This window comes from Emydura macquarii, unplaced genomic scaffold (genome assembly GCF_026122565.2).
Source record: "Emydura macquarii macquarii isolate MOO-44397 ecotype Brisbane River unplaced genomic scaffold, CSIRO-AGI_Emac_v2 contig_587, whole genome shotgun sequence".
In the NCBI taxonomy this organism is placed as follows: Eukaryota; Metazoa; Chordata; order Testudines; family Chelidae; genus Emydura; species Emydura macquarii.
Window position 1 is genome coordinate 9,050,144 of NW_027130724.1, and position 17,610 is coordinate 9,067,753.

At 36.9% G+C, this 17,610-nt stretch overlaps 1 protein-coding gene across 1 annotated transcript in view; it reads left to right on the forward strand.

The window, feature by feature from the left end:
- TSG101 (tumor susceptibility 101) overlaps positions 1–17,207 on the forward strand; it is a 55,575-nt gene extending 38,368 nt beyond the window's left edge. Inside the window, exons 8-10 of the mRNA XM_067540643.1 lie at positions 9,798–10,000; positions 13,438–13,677; positions 16,839–17,207. Of these exons, the coding sequence (XP_067396744.1) occupies positions 9,798–10,000; positions 13,438–13,677; positions 16,839–16,928 (533 nt within the window). The 3' untranslated portion in view covers positions 16,929–17,207. The remainder of the gene's footprint in view (positions 1–9,797; positions 10,001–13,437; positions 13,678–16,838) is intronic.
- The last annotated feature ends 403 nt before the right edge of the window (positions 17,208–17,610 follow it).

The following is a 17,610-nucleotide window of genomic DNA, read 5'->3' on the forward strand; positions in this document are numbered from 1 at the left end:
TATGTCCTGTACAAAAGTTTGCTAAATAAGGGATTTTCAGAAAACAACTAGTATTGATCATTAACTTTGGTTTTGCTTTATAAATATATACTGTATATAAATTAAGGAGTGACTAGTATCTTGTGAAATCTCACATTCATGATCTAAGGGCCTGGATGGTTACAATTCACTAATACTCATAATTACAGTTGTCTGATAGTGAGTATATTCTTTTGTTCCTCTGGGAAACTACATAGCTAAGAATGTTTAACCCTCTTCTAACCCACTGCTTTCTCTCTTCCCCTTCTACCCATCCCTAACCTCACAAATAATTTAATATAAAAGTGATGATAAAACCTTTGCTATACAATAAAACAATTTATATAACTTGTTACTTCATACAGTAAATAAGTTCATATTCAATTGCTGTAAATTAAAGGATTGATGTCCCTTTCCTCTGTGGTTTATACGTGGTGTTCCTATAGAGAGCAGTAGTCCTATCTCTTCAGCATTGAAGCGTCCTTGAGAAATTCCTTTTGGTTTATGTGCCATGTCACATACTTTCTTTGCCACATATAATAGATGTGTACAACTAAGGTACTTTTAGCAAAATATTGTAGACATCTTAATTGACCAGTAAAGTGTCTGAGTGGCATGAGGTAGAAATGAGAACTAAATTAAATGTATTGATGATGTATTTAAATTTTATTGAACCAGACAACATAACCTTTTTAATAATCTATCAATCAGCTCCTGCAGTGGGAGGTATTTAGTTTATTTATATATATACATTGTACAAGAAGCTTGTATACATTTTATATATAAAATAAAGCAGTAATACTGGCTCTGAATAGATGCCGGTAGGTTTAGAACTTTGTGCTGCATATCTTACATAGAACCATTAATGTGCAGCACATGCTAAAAGAAAGTCTATTACTACTTGGTGAAAAATATAAAATGTAGCATTGCTCTGTTACAATTTTTGTATCATGAAAAATTAATGATCAGAAATACCAGTGATACATTTTTAAGGTATGTTTTTCAGTAGTTTTTAATCACTTTCTGAATGTGTGTGGTTGTAAAACACCGCATATGCCATACATCATCATAGTCTTTATGATCAGGTGACTCACTGAAGGGAAGAGAGTTCTAAAAATGAAGTGTTTACTTGTTGAAAAGTTTTCTGCTCTCCCTTTTGTTGCTTTTTGTAACTAAAAATGGCTTGGCTTAAAAACATCTGATTCATCTCTATTCTGTAGACCTGGATGAGGATGTGAACGTTTGGTTCGTTTTAGCAGAGTTTGGAGGGTTAATAATATAGGCATCATATGCGTTTTTCACTGTTACTCTTGTTTCAGATGACTGGCTTCAGGCTTTGAAATAACTGGATGGGAGGCGCCTTTCTGTGTTAGGCAGCAGAAGAAAGGAAAGGATGAGGGGAGAACTAGAGGCTTTTTTTTGTATGTAGCTTCAAATGCTTCTAAGATCTATGGGAGCAGATGTAGCAGCAGAATGGAAGACAGACAGCAGAGGCCTAATGCGCAGCTTCTAAGCCCAACATAGACTAATGAAGAGTTCCTAAGTTCCATGTAGAGTTTAATGAAGCAATCCTCAGAAAATATTCAAAAAACAGATTCCAGGACTAATAATTTAGTTAAGCTTGATTTACTCACCAGAAATTTACCTATCAGTAACATCAGAATACTTGTAAAAGAATGCTGTTTTAAAGCATAAATTACTAGAAAGCCAGGAAGTTCAAACTAAGTGTGCTAGAATACAATTATGGAAGATGTAGTGTCATAAACAAAATGTATCTAACTAACACAAGCACAAAGATGCAAATTTCTGATTTAAAGCATAGGTAATATCACAAACTCCATCTTTAACGTGCCCTAGTGTATGTAATAGCCTTCCAGCTTTTGTTGGCTTAAATTTGAATAGTTCATATCATTTTTAGAGTAGATCCTTATTGCTTTCTGATGTAACAGCTCAGTCTTAACCTTTTTCAAAAATTTAAATAATACTTGCATCCAGAAGAGGACTTTCCCTCTACAGTTATTCTCTTCTAAAACTCTTTTGTGCATCAAAAAAAAAATGTTACACTAAATTCTTGGCTAAAGTATATTCAGTGTAGTGCATAATAGGTGTTCTTGGCCCTTACTTCTGGCATTACCCAAAACATTCTGGATATTAATCAGTAACTTTAGGACACAGAAGCTGTACAGATCAATGCTAGTCTAAATCCAGGTCTCTTCTTATTTGGCGAAACATAGGCAGCTTTATAGCACTGCAAAACCCTATGTAAAAATATATTTGATTCCTGATGTAAATAATATCTGGATATACCTATTTTAGAGTATTTTCCAATGCTCTTGATTTCAGGATTCAAAATCTCAGGTTTAATCTCACATTTGATCAATCTTTCCTGTTCTTTTGTTATCTGGAGTACGGGATTGACAGCAGAAGTACATTTGCTTGAAGAATCAGTCCATTGACTATTAACTTGTGATTGTGTGGTTTATTTTGTGCTTTTTAAACTTTCTTCCAGTACTGGCACAGGCTATAGCAGAGAAGGTAGCCAAAACAGTTTCAAGTAAAACCATGCTATAAAAAGCCAACTATTTTTAAAAGAAGTGTCAACCCATAAAATGTTCAGAAATGATCCATGGTGGTGTGCAACCAAGATGTGCACCATCTTGATGTTTTTATTAAGTCTGAGATGCTGACAGAATTGGATGTTTTTGTATGAGTTGTAAGGCTTCTGAGAGAGAGACAAAATTAGAAATTGGTAACAGAGAGAGCCCATTTAATTGCTTGTAAAAGTTTGTTTGGAACATTTTGATTCATTTAATGTGTTAATTTAGGTTCACTTAGCCATGGTTACAGTTTGGAGATAGAGGAAGTTGGCTTTATGTCACCTTTACAATTCCTCTGAATCTGACCAGCTGTAAAACTGCTATAATTTATGCCCAGCTGTGTGTGATCTCAAGCAGTTATTCGAGCAGCTGGGGATCTCTGGGAGATAGACATGCCCTGACGGCTCCCCCTTTCACTTGACCCACACCTACTGCAGGAGAGGCTGGGTATGTATGGCATGGGAGACTCCATAGTGGCTCCATGTCAGCTGCAGATTCCTGTATGTTGGAAGAATCCTTCACCAATCAGTTTATATGGCATTGCGGCTGTATTGTGCTGCCAGTGTAGGTCTAGGATCCTGGCCTCCAGTTTTTCCTTAATACCTTGAAATGTTATCGTGGGTCAGTTCCTTTCCTTGCAGTTCAGCCGTTCTTTGTTCTCCCAATTCTGTCTCCATTATACATTTTATGTTTTGATTCACAAAATGTATTTAATTACATGACTACAATCAAGGTATTTCATTTTTTAAAATCACTATTTATGCAAAATAGACCAAAGATCAAAGAAACTATCAGATGTATCCACCCTACTCTTAGGCAGAAGCCTGAAACAAGAGATGGGCTTTGCTGTGTGCCTTCAAGGTCAGCAATCTTAGGCCTGGTCTACACTGTCCATGGATTTTGGTGGCAGTTGACAGGAGATACACAAGCTATGTACAGTAACTTGCATATCTCCTGTCGACTTCCTAATGGCTACTTACCACGGTGTCTTTACTGCGCTGCGCCAACAGGAAATGCCCTCCTGTAAACACAGCGCTACGCTTCTTGCCAGGGTGGATTAACAGAGTCAACGTCTGGGTTTGGTTGAGCGAGTCTTCATTGCTGTTCAGTCGAATCTGCAAAATTGATCCTGCACTGCTGCCGGTGCCACCGACAGTGTAGACATACCCTGTGTCTCTGTCAGAACAGTTGAGAATTTAATTGCAGAGTTTTGGGCCATCCACAGAGAACTCATATTCTCTCCACTTCTGCCTTTAAAAATGAATGTCTGTAAAGAAGTAGGGAATGGGGCAGTGAACATGAGAAACAGCCATACTGAGTCAGTCCAGTGGTCCATCTAGCCCAGTATCCTGTCTTCCGACAGTGGCCAATGCCAGGTGCTTCAGAGGGAATGAACAGAATAAGTAATCATCAAGTGATCCATCCCATTGGCCATTCCCAGCCTATGGCAAACAGCGATGCCTGCCTATCCTGACTAATTAGTCATTGATAGACCTATTCTCCATGAACTTATCTAGTTCTTTTTTGAATTCTATTACAGTCTTAGCCTTCACAACATCCTCTGGTAAGGAGTTCCGCAGGTTGACTATTGAGTTATTGTACAACAAAGTATTCAGGTTTATAAATGTTTCCCACTTAATTAGGAAGAAATTTTCTGAGACGTTTGGTATGAAAATTTTGTAGTCTATTCACCTTTTACTTAATTATGTCAAGAATTATTTTTATAGTTGGCTAATCCAGTATCCTCTTTGATGTAACTTGATGTGCACTACCCCCAAATTAAAATTTATTATTTTTCATATAGTTTGATTTATTCTAAATGTAATTTTTTTTACTAGTTCATGGGTTTAAAACAGTGTTTCCCAACTTAGACAACTATGTTGGAAAAGTAGGTTTAATTTTAGGGCTTAGTTACTAGCTCACAGGCTAGCCGGGGCTGGGAATGCTGAGGAGAGAGAGGCATATGCCTTGCATTACTATATTGAGATGACTTGCTGCTGATTAGGGAATTGCTTGACTGCATCTGAAAGGGATATAGTGAGAAAGTGAGGGAAGTGATCCACAAAATATACCTTTCAGTCCCAACATATATTCAGTTTTAGTGTTTAAAGGTGTGTAACTCTTGACTGAGTTAGCCTAATTCACAAAAATTTTAATGCTTTGTGATGTGCATGATTTTGAGAGGATTTGGTTTGGATGTACACTGAAAGTGTGATATGCATGATATTGCAACAACTTCTGTATTTCAGTAACTTGACTTTATCCCTGTGTAAATGGCTTTCTTGGGTGTTTTCTCTTTGCTGAAGTGTCCCTTGAAGCCACAGGACTTCAAAACTTTATACAAAGTTCAGCCATAAAGGTTGCAGAGTTCAAGCACACAGGTTTCTACAGTGATTCCTGGTGCTGCAGTTGAGGTTTAGTGTATCTCAAAGTATTTAAGTGTAAACTAGAAGTATAAAAGAAATTGCAAAGCTGTGTGTTCTTTAATAGATACAGTTAAAATGATTTCTAATGGAGACTGTAATGATTACTTTTTCAGTGCAGCAATACTGTATCAATATGAAATTGGAGAGAATGAAGTTTCCTGGATTGTAAGCATGCAACACCTTGCTGCAACAAATTGAAAGAGTTTACTTATTTAAAAATAAGTGTTCATTAATTAATCTAGCTACCCTTTCTGAAAGTGTGATCTGCAGAACAGGACATATAGCTGCTACCCTTTCTGAAAGTGTGATCTGCAGAAAAAAAAATCTATTAATCCACTTAAAGGCTAATACATTTAATGTTACATTTAAAGAAACTGCCTAAGAAAATCATAGCAGAGAGTTGATTTACATGATTGTTTACATTTTTCTATCACACTTTCTAATATTGAATCTATATGAAAACAGTATTTGCTTAGTAATTTTAAATTCAGGTCACACATACCTAGTAACCACTTTACTGTGGTGATCTCAATTTATACTGTTTAATAATAATAATGTTGATTATTCATCCCAAGATAATTATCATCATTATTACATAGCACAGACCAGTTTGTTACAGAGGAAAATATCTTTAATGTAATATCATCTAACCTTTTTTGAAAAGTATATGAAAATTGGTTTTGGGTCTATTGAGTTTAGTTACCCACTTATCTGTAGGAGTCTATAAATGTTTCTTACATTTTATGTATCAGATGAAACCTATGAGTTAGAGTAATTGCAGTGAAGCTGCAACTAGCCACATTCTTTTGTTTCCCCAAAGTAGTTAGGCTGGCTTGATTGAATTATGGTAGAACTTAATTGTATAATTAATTTATACAAAATCCTCTTACAGTTGGCTAACTTTATCTTTCTAAATGTGTGAATAAAGCAAAAGTAGTTATCCACTAAAGCCAAATAAAATAATTTAGCTAGTAGAAAAACTGAAAACTTTTAAAAATAAATGGCTAATGTCAGATACCAGGTGTAATCTCTCTATCATTCAACAGTAGTTTACAAATCTCGGTAAGTCCAATGTGACCCTGAATGCTTACTTCATATTATAACATTGCTACATGTTCTTAGTCTACTGGAATATGTATTGATTAACATTGTTCTTGCTGTACAGCAGTTAATTAAGAATTGCCACTTTTAAAAAGAGTTGTAGCTAAAAAATGCATCCTCTGTGAACGATGGTAATAATCGGGAAGTCAATTGGGAAGAGTAGGACCTGCGATAAAACTTTAGGCCCTTAATCCCATTCAATAATTAGTCCTCCCAAAAATGCCCTGTTTCTAGGTTATTGTTTGGATATATGTTTGTTTGCAAATACACAAGATAGACCAGTTAACAACTAATTTTTGTTACTTAAATGAGAGGAAACTACAAAAAGTACAGTTGTGCTTCATGATAGCTTGTGTTTTGGTTTTGAGGATTTTTTGGATTTTGTTTTTAGCAAAATACATTCTTCTAAGATCTACTGACATTTTACACCCATTTGTACAATCTTCTGAAGTTGGAAAACAGTTTTTTTCTTGTGACTGAGCAACAGTCCTTCCATAAGATTATTAAAGAACAAAATCCTGAACTAAGACAGGCTCTTTTAATCAGCTATATTTTTAATTAAGATGACTGGAAGTTTTCCTGCAATCTGGAACACATACCAGGCATTAATTATCTGGAAAGGCAGTTGCTGGTATTGATAATGTACATATATCACATCCTCAAAATTTCTGTAGAGTGGAAAGGAAATCTTGGACAATTCTCCCCCCACCTTACTTCCAAATGACATTCAGTAATAACAAAAACAATAGTCTAATATTGGGTCCTAGCATTAGCCAAATATCTTAGATTTGTTGCCTGCAGTTAGAAAGGTACCATCCCAGGCCCAGTGGTTTTCGTCCTTTTCCTATTCAATTTTTAATGATCAGTGTATAAACTTCAAGCTACTTAGTCACATTTTATGGGACGATTTAAACCTTTTTTTACATGCTGTAAATAGGCAACTATTGTACCTCTTCTTCTGTATGTCTGAGTAACATAATAGTTCATGAAAGGCTAATGTTTATTTTATATCCATTGGCTGTGGATTTGGTTCCTGCTTGTTGTTTTGACTCTCACTATCCCTTTTTAGCTTTCTAGAATTTATTTAAAATAGTTTTGATCTTTTTGCTTGGGGTGGATATGAAGGAGCAACATACAAACTTTTATCTTAAACAATGTTCAAAATCCAACAGTTGTATATAGTTATGCTTTTGGGTTTTTTTCTTTTGTAGTATGTTTGTGCTTAAGTTTATAAAAAAAAAATTGTTAATGAAAAGAATACTAATAAAATAGCAGCAATGATGTGAACCCAGTGCATTTCCTGGAGATAGACCTCTAAAATCAATGACTTAAAGTGTGCCTCAACACATCTCCCAATTGGTCAGTAATCCCCAAGAAACATACTGCCTTAATCATTATTGCTTTATTAATTTTTTTCATTTTCAAGAGCTTTTAAGATATTTGAAAAGCTAAATATTGCCAATGTTTGGGAAGTTTTGGTCTGATATATACTTGAGTGATCAACAATGAACTGTGAAAATTTTTAAGACTCAGTGTTGTGCAGACTTATGTGAAAAGTGTGTGTATGCCTGTGTGTGTTAAGAATCGATCAAAGAATATTAACTGATATGTAGTTCATTATGCAGAGGGAATACTCTGGTTGGTAGTTACCTAGTCTTCCTTATATGTGCTCAGCTATACATTTTTAGAGAGAAGAGGAGAAACTCTTGGGAGAGGAACTGAACATGGTGAATGTTATGTTGGACTGTTAATTTTAACATCATAAGAAACTGGCTGTAGTAAACAGGAAAACTAAACGAGTCTAAGAATGAAACTGGACTTTTCTGTCATCTGGAGGAAAGAGAATGAAGCAATACCTGACAGTTTAGTTTTGAAGTAAAGAAGCTTGTGTGTACCTGCCTTCAGTGAAATTTAGCCACTAGAACAAGTGAAGAAATATGGAAGGTGGGAAGCAAAACTCCTGAAAAACGAATACAGCACTAGAGAAAATAAATAGTCATGTCCTCACAAGAGATGATGAAACCAAAAAGTGAAATCTGTGGAAACTGGAAGGAGAGACTGGGATCAGAGACTGTATTCCAAAGGGACACTGTGGAATTGGATACCCTAAACAGTGAATAAACCAGCAACTGATAGAACAGAGCAGGCCCAGAGACTTCAGGAGGAATAGATGGAAATTTACAACAACTTACTTTGTTGTTCAGTGGACCGGAGATTATAAAAACAGCTGAATTTGGGAATGGACCGATCACGCCAACACTTAGATACTGGGATGAGCAATGTCATGATGTCTTTTATGGACGCTCAAGTAGGTTAATCATGCACAGATCATCTTAAAGAAAAAAAAAAGACTTGACTAATACCATGAAAAGATTGTAATTTAAAAGAAGAGTTTTAATTTTAAAGATCATGGGAGAAAGGAAAAGGATGGATGGCTACATATGAAACCTGTGGGGGCACTTTGAATTGATGTTTAAGGTAAAATACAATTTTCATATTAAAGTGCTATTACTAATTTTTGTTGGTTTTGATATTAGTGTGGTATGAATAATTTGTGCTAAAGGCATACAAATACTTATTGAAAACAACATTTTTGGTAGTGTTAATGGAAACAATGTTTGAGTTAAATCAAGTGTGATAGGATATGTATGCAAAAAGATTCCATGGTAACAAAAGGACATGTGCAAAATACTCTAATCTGCATGAAGGCAATGAGGAAAACTGCAGATTAGAAACCACATCAGGAGTTTGTGACTGTAATGTTTTAAGGACTGCTATTTACCTGCCTATAAGGAAAGAGACTTTTTTCCATTTGAGAACATTTTTGTGCGTTATTGAAATGTTATATTTTGATTTATATTTGAATGAGATGAGAATCTACTATGTAATCAGGTATAGGAAATTTAAAAGTACTGATACAGAATCGTAAAGGTTTCAAGAAATTCTTCTGTATATAACTTAAGGTATCAAAAATAAACCAACATTTGTCTTGGATGTGATTCTATTATTGCTCATTCATTCGTTCCTCATTTCCGTGTTGCAAGCAATGATCAAAAGTTATATTCTGGTAGAAAAGCAGCCTCCTCTTGTTCAGAATTAAATTTAAAATATCACGCATGGGGTGTATCCATTTACTTCTGGCTATTTACTAGGTTTGTCTGTTCTTGTTGATAGAAAGCTTTAAACTACAGAGTATCTGAAGGCAAATTCACATTCACAGGGCAGTTGTTAGACAGTCATAATTAATTAAATATTTGAATGCATCTTTTATAGTAAGCCTTCTCTAGAGTTTGCCATAAATTCATCCTTCTGTTAGAGACTTAAACTAACTGTGTGTGGATCACGACTGTGCTCTGTGGTGGTGAGATGGGCGGCTCCTTTTTAAAATTAGGGATGAAAGCATAGTTAGATTTTAATGTGAGCTGAGTGCATGGATACACCTTTAAATGTAATTCATATATAGTTTTCTGCATTTCTTTGTGGCCTCTGCATTGCTTCTGAAAATTAACTAACATAGAAAAATTTATTTTATGTTCCTATCTTATATTCTTAAAGCAAGGTGCAGGGATTTAACCACTTTCTGTCAGATGGCCCTGTAACAAAGCTATCCAAAAGAGTGAGAGAGAATTTTATGCCTGTGAATTTTATTTTGCAGGTCCCAGCAGAGATGGGACTATCAGCGAGGATACCATTCGAGCTTCTCTCGTTTCGGCAGTGAGTGATAAACTGAGATGGCGGATGAAAGAGGAAATGGATCGTGCACAAGCTGAGCTCAATGCCTTGAAACGGACAGAAGAGGACCTGAAAAAAGGTCACCAAAAGCTGGAAGAGATGGTAACTCGCTTAGACCAGGAAGTGGTAAGCTGATTGACAAAGCCATGCCATGTGTCTTGATTTCCAATAGGAAACTGAATCATGTACACTGTTTCGAGCACAGTGGATGTTTTCAGGCTTCCAATATGTCAGTTTAAAAATATATGCCACCTTTTTCAAATTGAAAAAAATCCCCTTTTTTCTTTTATTTAGCAGTAGGGAAACTATAATACATTTTATTTAAGGCTGTGTACTCATGATGATGAAGACGATTGATGTAGGGATGTGTATAACTTTCTGCCTTCAATTTCTGAACAGAAATGGAGACAATTTGTACTATATCCTAGTGCTGCCACTGACTCACCATGTGGCCTTGTGCGAGTCATTTTATCCTCTCTGCTTTGCTTTACCCATCTTACAGGGAGAATGTGAAGATTAGCTAATGTTGGTACAGCATTTTGAATGAACAGGTGCTATACTAGGCATTATTATTTTTGCAGTCTTGTCAACTAAATTGAGCAGGTGTATTACATTACAAAAAAGTAAAAACTTATTTATGAACTAGGAAGAACTAGATTAAGTAAGATTTGATAATATTTTTGGAAGCATCTCAAAATGTTATATTAGAAATAACAGTTTATATTAAAATTGATGGTTTATACGTCAGGCTGCTATATTAAACCAATTCAGTGTCAACCTAAAATGCACAAACCCTAGGTGGTTCTTCAGTGTCCAGCTTCTCTCCCCTCTGCCTTTCCCACACCAGGACCCCCTTTCACCATCCCACTTCTCAACCTGCTCCCCATCCCATGCATGTCCCATTTTGGTGACCAATAGATGGTTACAATGGAGTTCTGTTCTTCCCTCTACCTCTTTGATCCTATGTCCCCTCCCCTCTGCATAACCTTCTCCTATTCCACATAAATGATGTGGAAAAGGGTACACAGTGAGGTGGTGAAATTTGCAGATGATAGAAAATGGCTTTGGATTTAACAATCTTGCATAGACTGGGAAGAGTTACAAAAAGGATCTCACAAAACTGGGTGATTGGGTGACAAAATGGCAAATGAAATTCAGTGTTGATAAATGCAAAGTAATGCGCATTAGAAAACATAATCCCAACTAAACATACAAAATGATGGGATGTAAATTAGCTGTGACCACTCAAGAAAGAGATTGTGGAGTCATTGTGGATACTTCTCTAGAAGTATCAGTGTGCCACTCAGTGTGTAGCAGCAGTCCAAAAAGCTCACAGTGTTAAGAACCATAAGGAAAGGGATAGATAAGACAGAAAAATCATAATGCCACTATCCAGGGTATGCAGTTCTGGTCACCCCATCTCATAAAAAGTATATTAGAAATATAAAAGGTACAGGAAAGGGCAAAAAAAATGATTTAGGGTATGGAACAGCTTCCATATGAGGAGTGTGTAAAAAGACTGGGACTTTGCAGCTTGGAAAAGTGACAGCTAAAGGGGGATATGATAGAGGTCTATAAAATCATGAATGGTGTGGAGAAAGTGAATAAGGAAGCATTATTTAATCCTTCACATAACACAAGGGGGGGGGGGGTCACCCAATGAAATTAATAGGCAGCAGGTTTAAAACAAACAGAAGGAAGTACTTCTTCACACAGCACACAGTCAATCTTTGGAACTCATTGTCGGAAGATGTTCTAAAGGCCAAAAGTATAAGTGGGTTCAAAGAAGAATTCAATAAGTTCATGGAGGATAGGTCCATCATTGGCTATTAGCCAAGATCGTCAGGAATGCAACCCCATGCTCTGTTTGTCCCTAGCCTGTGAGCACCAGTTGGGAGTGGACGACAGGGCTGGATCACTCGATAACTGCCTGTTCTGTTGATTCCGTCCAAAGCACCTGGCAGTAACCGCTGTCAGAAGACAGGATACTGGGCTAGATGGACCATTGGTCTGACCCAATATGGCCTTTACACTCTTAGCCTCACTCACCTTATGCTACTCACCTTCCTTCAGCTCCCTATGGTGCTCCTCTATGGTGTACTAGGGGAAGTTGAACAGGAGTTTCAGAAGGGGAGTTGATTAGAGTCGTCAGGTGAGGACCTCTGCATTGAGGCCCCTGCACATCAAAGGCTCCTCGTGGTGGTGTTGTCTTGGTACACCAGGGAGCTGAGGCAGCAACATGAGAAGGAGCCTCAGCATAAGAACTGTCAGTTCCCCATTGCCACTGTCTCAGTTCTTTGGTGCACTGGGGAACACTTCAGTCTCTAATACTGTGGCGTAGAAGCCCTGGGCTCCATCCTTATTTCAGTCTCCCTGCAAAACCCTGGACCCTCAACCCAAGGGCCCCATCTTCTACAACACAATGCCTCTTCCACCCCTCATGCCCACATATCCCTATTAAACTTGTCAGCAAATACTTGCTAATATTCCATTATGTCCCCATGAGCAACACTCACTCTGGCATCCCACGTTTTTGCTCATCCTCATATGACTTCTAAGCTATATCTCTTCCCCTGGAGCTGCCACTTTCCCAAACCTTTGCTGGCCATCCTGCCTCCCCAGGGTCTCTGTGTTAAGCAGAGCCAGTGAATCTGCAAGACGGCCTTGCAGCACTGGAGAATGAAGTAGCTGATCAAACCGGACAATTATAGACTAATCTTGACAAACTGTAGGTTAACTGTAGGTTATCTTGAATGAGGGGGATAACTATTTTTGTGTGTGAAACTTTACAAGAGCAAAAGTATATTATGTCCAAGTTATTATCCAGCTATATATGTAGTGCATAGTTTGAAACTTGTGGGGATTATGCTTCTTTAACTAGAGAAACCTAAGAAAAAGTGAGGAAAGCAGGCAAAATTACAGAAAGGGAGAAGTATTTTTCAGTGTTTTCTTTGTAATCGTTTAATATATTAACTTTTAAAAAGTACATGAAAAGTGCAGGTGTCCTCTGAAGGATTATTGTGCTAAAATTGTAAACTAAATTCAATCATTTAAAGTGCAAAATGGAGGAATTTCTGTCCTGTTTAAGTACAACTCTTAACACAACCTTAACTATGGAGTTGCTGTCAAGCCTTCCATAATTTTGCATTTATATATCACTTTTCATCCCAAAGGAGACCAGAGGTGGTCACAAATGTGATAGTGTGTACAACACTGAAATGTTATCCTCCTCTGTGATAGAGGATGGGAACCAGCCAGACAACTGGCAAAGCAAGTACTCCAGTTATGGCATAATCATAGCCAGAATACTGTAAAATAAGTACATCACTGTTGTTCATATTTATATATCTTAAAATAGCATTCACTCTTTAAAGTAGAGGAAATATCCAGAATCTATATGGTGATATCATTTACTATAGTAAAACCCTAATACAGGTGAACAAAGAGCCAACTAAAGTTCTCAGAATTCTTTCATCTAGTCAGATGTATGAAAAAGGAAAATTTGAGAGGTCATCTGGATCTTTAACTTTAACAGAGGAAGTATTTGGATTTTTTTTTTTAAGGCTGACGTCGATAAAAACATTGAACTTCTGAAGAAGAAAGATGAAGAACTTAGTTCTGCACTGGAGAAAATGGAAAGTCAGTCAGAAAATAATGACATAGATGAAGTTATCATTCCAACAGCACCACTTTACAAACAGATCCTGAACTTATATGCAGAGGAAAATGCCATTGAAGACACCATTTTTTACTTGGGAGAAGCATTGAGACGGGGGGTTATAGATCTAGATGTCTTCCTAAAGGTAGGTTTCTCAAGACACTTTTGAATGTGTATTGAAAATTATGTATCTGACTAATGTTTTGGCATTGAAAATTCCTGTGGCTTTGTCACCAGGTTGTTAGTGTTGCAGCTTTTTTTGCAAAAGGGGAACCAACTGGTTTTAAAATGTCTGCATTTTTAAAAGGCAACTTCAGTTAATAAAAGGAATGTCAATTGCCTGTGAAAAGTCCTTAGTTAACAGCATTGTAAACTGAAGTCATGTGTCGTTAAGTGTGCCCACCCTTCCTTATCAATGTATCTTCACCCTGATTTTGGAGAAACATCAACTATATCTACACTTGCTGCCAAATTCGGCAGCAGTCGACAGGAGATACGCAAGCTACATAGAGTAGCTTGCGTATCTCCCGTCAGCTTCCTAACTTCTACTTACTGCAGTGTCTTCAGTTCGCAGTACGGATGGGAAATGCCCTCCCATCGATGCAGCTTTACTCCGTTATAGCATCGATTTCCAGGTTGATTGAGCGGGTCTCCACTCCCGCTCAATCAATCCGGATAAATCGATCTGATGGCAGCGAATTTGCCACCATCGGTGTAGACATAGCCTACGTGTAAAGGGGAGCAAATATTCAGTCAATCTCCACCTCATTCTATTATTGGTGTCTTTGCTGAGGCAACCAACTAAGAATTGTGATAATGTGGATGCAGAAATGGACTCAAGCCATCATTTCTCACAGCCTGATGCTCCACCTTGTTCATCTTTTTTTCCTTGTATCAGATTTTCTAGTCTAAGCAGAGCTTCAAATGCTTAGCCTGCTTTGAATCAAGACACAGCCTGATATTGAAAGATGAACAAAAGGATAGAATGAAAAACACTGTTTTAGGCATTGACTTCAGTTGGCTGTTGCAGGTTATCTGATTCTGAGGCAAGCAAATCATGTGTGTGGATGGACAAAAAGATGCACAGAAACCATTTCTATAAAAGAGAATCTGCTCATTACTACTGCCTGCCTTTGGATTTTTTTTATGCAGTGGGTATAGTCAGTTCACTTAGTTTTCAACATCAGGAAGCCAACTAATGAGGCCAAGAAAAGGTCTAGTGGTTTGTTCAACATTTTTAATTACAAATATTTATATTATTGTAGTTCCCAAAGGCCTCAGTCAAGATCAGGACTCCATCACGCTGAGCACTGTAAAAACATAAATGAGAGACAGTCCCTGCCTGGAGAGCTTACAGTCTAAATGACACAAGCAGACGAAGGGTAGGGTTGGGGATGGAATATACAAGCCAGTGAGTATGGTGAAGATTTGGCACAGCTTAATAGCTAAATGTGGCAGTGAGCTATTTTTAATTGGGATAGAGGTGGGGGGTATAGAAAAGGGAAAGAAGGGGAAGAGAACAGTCAGCTTGTCACTTGCTTTGTTGTGGCTATCAGGCTCGGTGTTGTAGGCATCACAGCAGAGGTGAATCTTAATGGAGGCATTTTAAGGAAGATAAGGGGCATGTGGGAGAAAGCATGGAGGCTTTTCCATGAGAAGCTGACAAGCAGGCAGTAAGGTCTAGGGACATTGGCTGGCAGTGATAGATACCACAATAAATTACTAGGTTAGATAGGTAGGGTGGGATGAAGTTGTGAAGAATGCAGGAGTCCACCTATGTGGAGCCAGTTGCATACTTGGGGAGGTCTAAGTCTAGGAAATAGTTCACTGAAGTCACTTCTTATTTTAGTATCACTTGCTTTCCTGAGGTGTAAAAGCATGCTAAATTGTGGTGTTCTGCATTTGATATGCCTTTAAGTTTTCACTCAACTTAGAATCAGGGATTATAACTTAAATCTGATTTAAAAATTCTATAAAAAGATAGCAAACACACTGATTCACTTTAAAAAACTTATCTCCAACATGGAATAGTAATATAGATATTTTTAAATGGCTAGTGCAATAAAAGGCCTCATCCCTACCTGTTTTCATTTACAATCTATCAGCTAGCATGGAAATACTGACCCAATCTTTTTGGAATGATTCAGAAGTATTTCAAACATCTTTTGGCCCTGTGCATAAGAAATCCTTCTAATTAGAAGGGAAGCATATAGCAGATATTAGAAATGACTTTTGATTTTGACCGGTTAACTGAGTAACCAGACATTTTGCCAACCCTCTTAATGACTCATGGGGTACAAGAAGGAAAAGTAAAGGATTTGGAGTTGCTGATCATAGTCTTGTCTTAACTTCACTTTTAGGTCAAAGCATTGAAAGGGAGGTTGATGGGCTAAATGTTTAATTAAGGATGAGGATAAAAAAATGCCGTGCAATGGACAAAAAGATACTCTGCCTTTGTTTTGCAGGTGATTAAATTCACAGTGACTTTGAAACCAAGTATTAAAAATACTTGAAATTAAACTAATACAGTAAAACTATTTGACTTTTAAAGATAATTGTTGTGTACCCATCTTAGTTAATACTCACTCCTTTTATATTTCTCAAATACAATGCCTAAGGGGCTCAAAAGTCTAGTTGTCTTCACCTAGGCAGTCAGTCATGAAATAAATACTATCGATCCTTTTTTCTAGTGGTAGAAGTTCACTGATATTCCAGTTTGGGCTGAGACTTCAAATTTCGGCTACATCTTGAGCATCCCATGTACAGAGAGGCCAGATAGTGGCTTAACATCTTGTCCTTAAGCACCTTGGCTGTTGCATTCACCAGTATTGTCTTCACTCCAGCTTACTACAAATATTGTTGTCTCATGGGATGCTCAGTAGTAATCTGCATTGATTTCAATTTGATTTGTTATACTCTCCATAAATCTGAATAAATTTTTACAAGATACTTAATTCACTAAAAATAAATTATAGTGAATTATACTATTTGAATTTGATTGCTGTTTGTAAACTAAAAGTAATTCTGAGCAAAGAAAGTGGTTATCTATGTATTGTAGTTTGCCAAAAGTGTCAAGTATTTTACTTCATGACATATCTTGAGGTCCTCACGCTGTATTTACTCAATCAAATTTCCTCAAATAAGGATTTGGCCCAGAAAGTCTAAATGTTCATTTCCAAAAAATAAACATCACATTTGGTCCCGGATTATCCCAAGTATTAAAATTTTGGAGTGCAGATAATCTCTGATTGTATTGAAGGCCATACAGTTGATGGCTACACTGAATTTTATCTTCTCTTTCCCCAGCATGTACGTCTTCTGTCTCGCAAGCAATTCCAGCTGAGGGCACTAATGCAGAAAGCAAGAAAGACAGCTGGACTCAGCGATCTCTACTGATCTCTCTGACTTTAATTAGGAAGTAGGGCTTCTTATGAAACAAGTCACTCTTTCTTTTAATCAGTAGGTGCGCAGAATAAATTATTACATCATTCAAGTGTAAGATATTTTGAATCAATAATATATTTTCTTTTTCTTTTTGGTAAAGACTAGCTTTTATTAATGCACTTTCTATTCCCTGTAATCTATTTTGTGTTGGTGGATTGAGCTGAATAAAACTTGTTGCATAATTTTTTTTCTTCCTATGTTTTTGTGTAGAATATACTTCCTTTGCAACCAGATATGTCTTCGTAGTTTGTGCCACTTTAACTAACAAACATACACTTCGATAATATATTGATGAGACCAGGAAACAACTTTTCTTCAGTGTCCAGAACTAGCAAGAATTAATACACAGTTACTTCGTGTCATTTTTAAGTTTATTATAAAACAAATGAAAGCAGGGTGCCCAAAGTCAAGGCTTGTCGTCTTGTCACCCAGGAAATGTGATGTCTTGCAGGGTGACCATAGCAAAAACTGGTGATTTCCCCTTCCTCCCCCCCATTCTATGTAGTTATTACAATTAAAATATCATCCACCGGTAGTCTTGCAGTTTGTAAGAACTGTTAAACAAAATAGGGAATGTTAATCTTAAATATGATGCTGAGATTCATAACACTTACTCATAATTACCTCCTGGAAG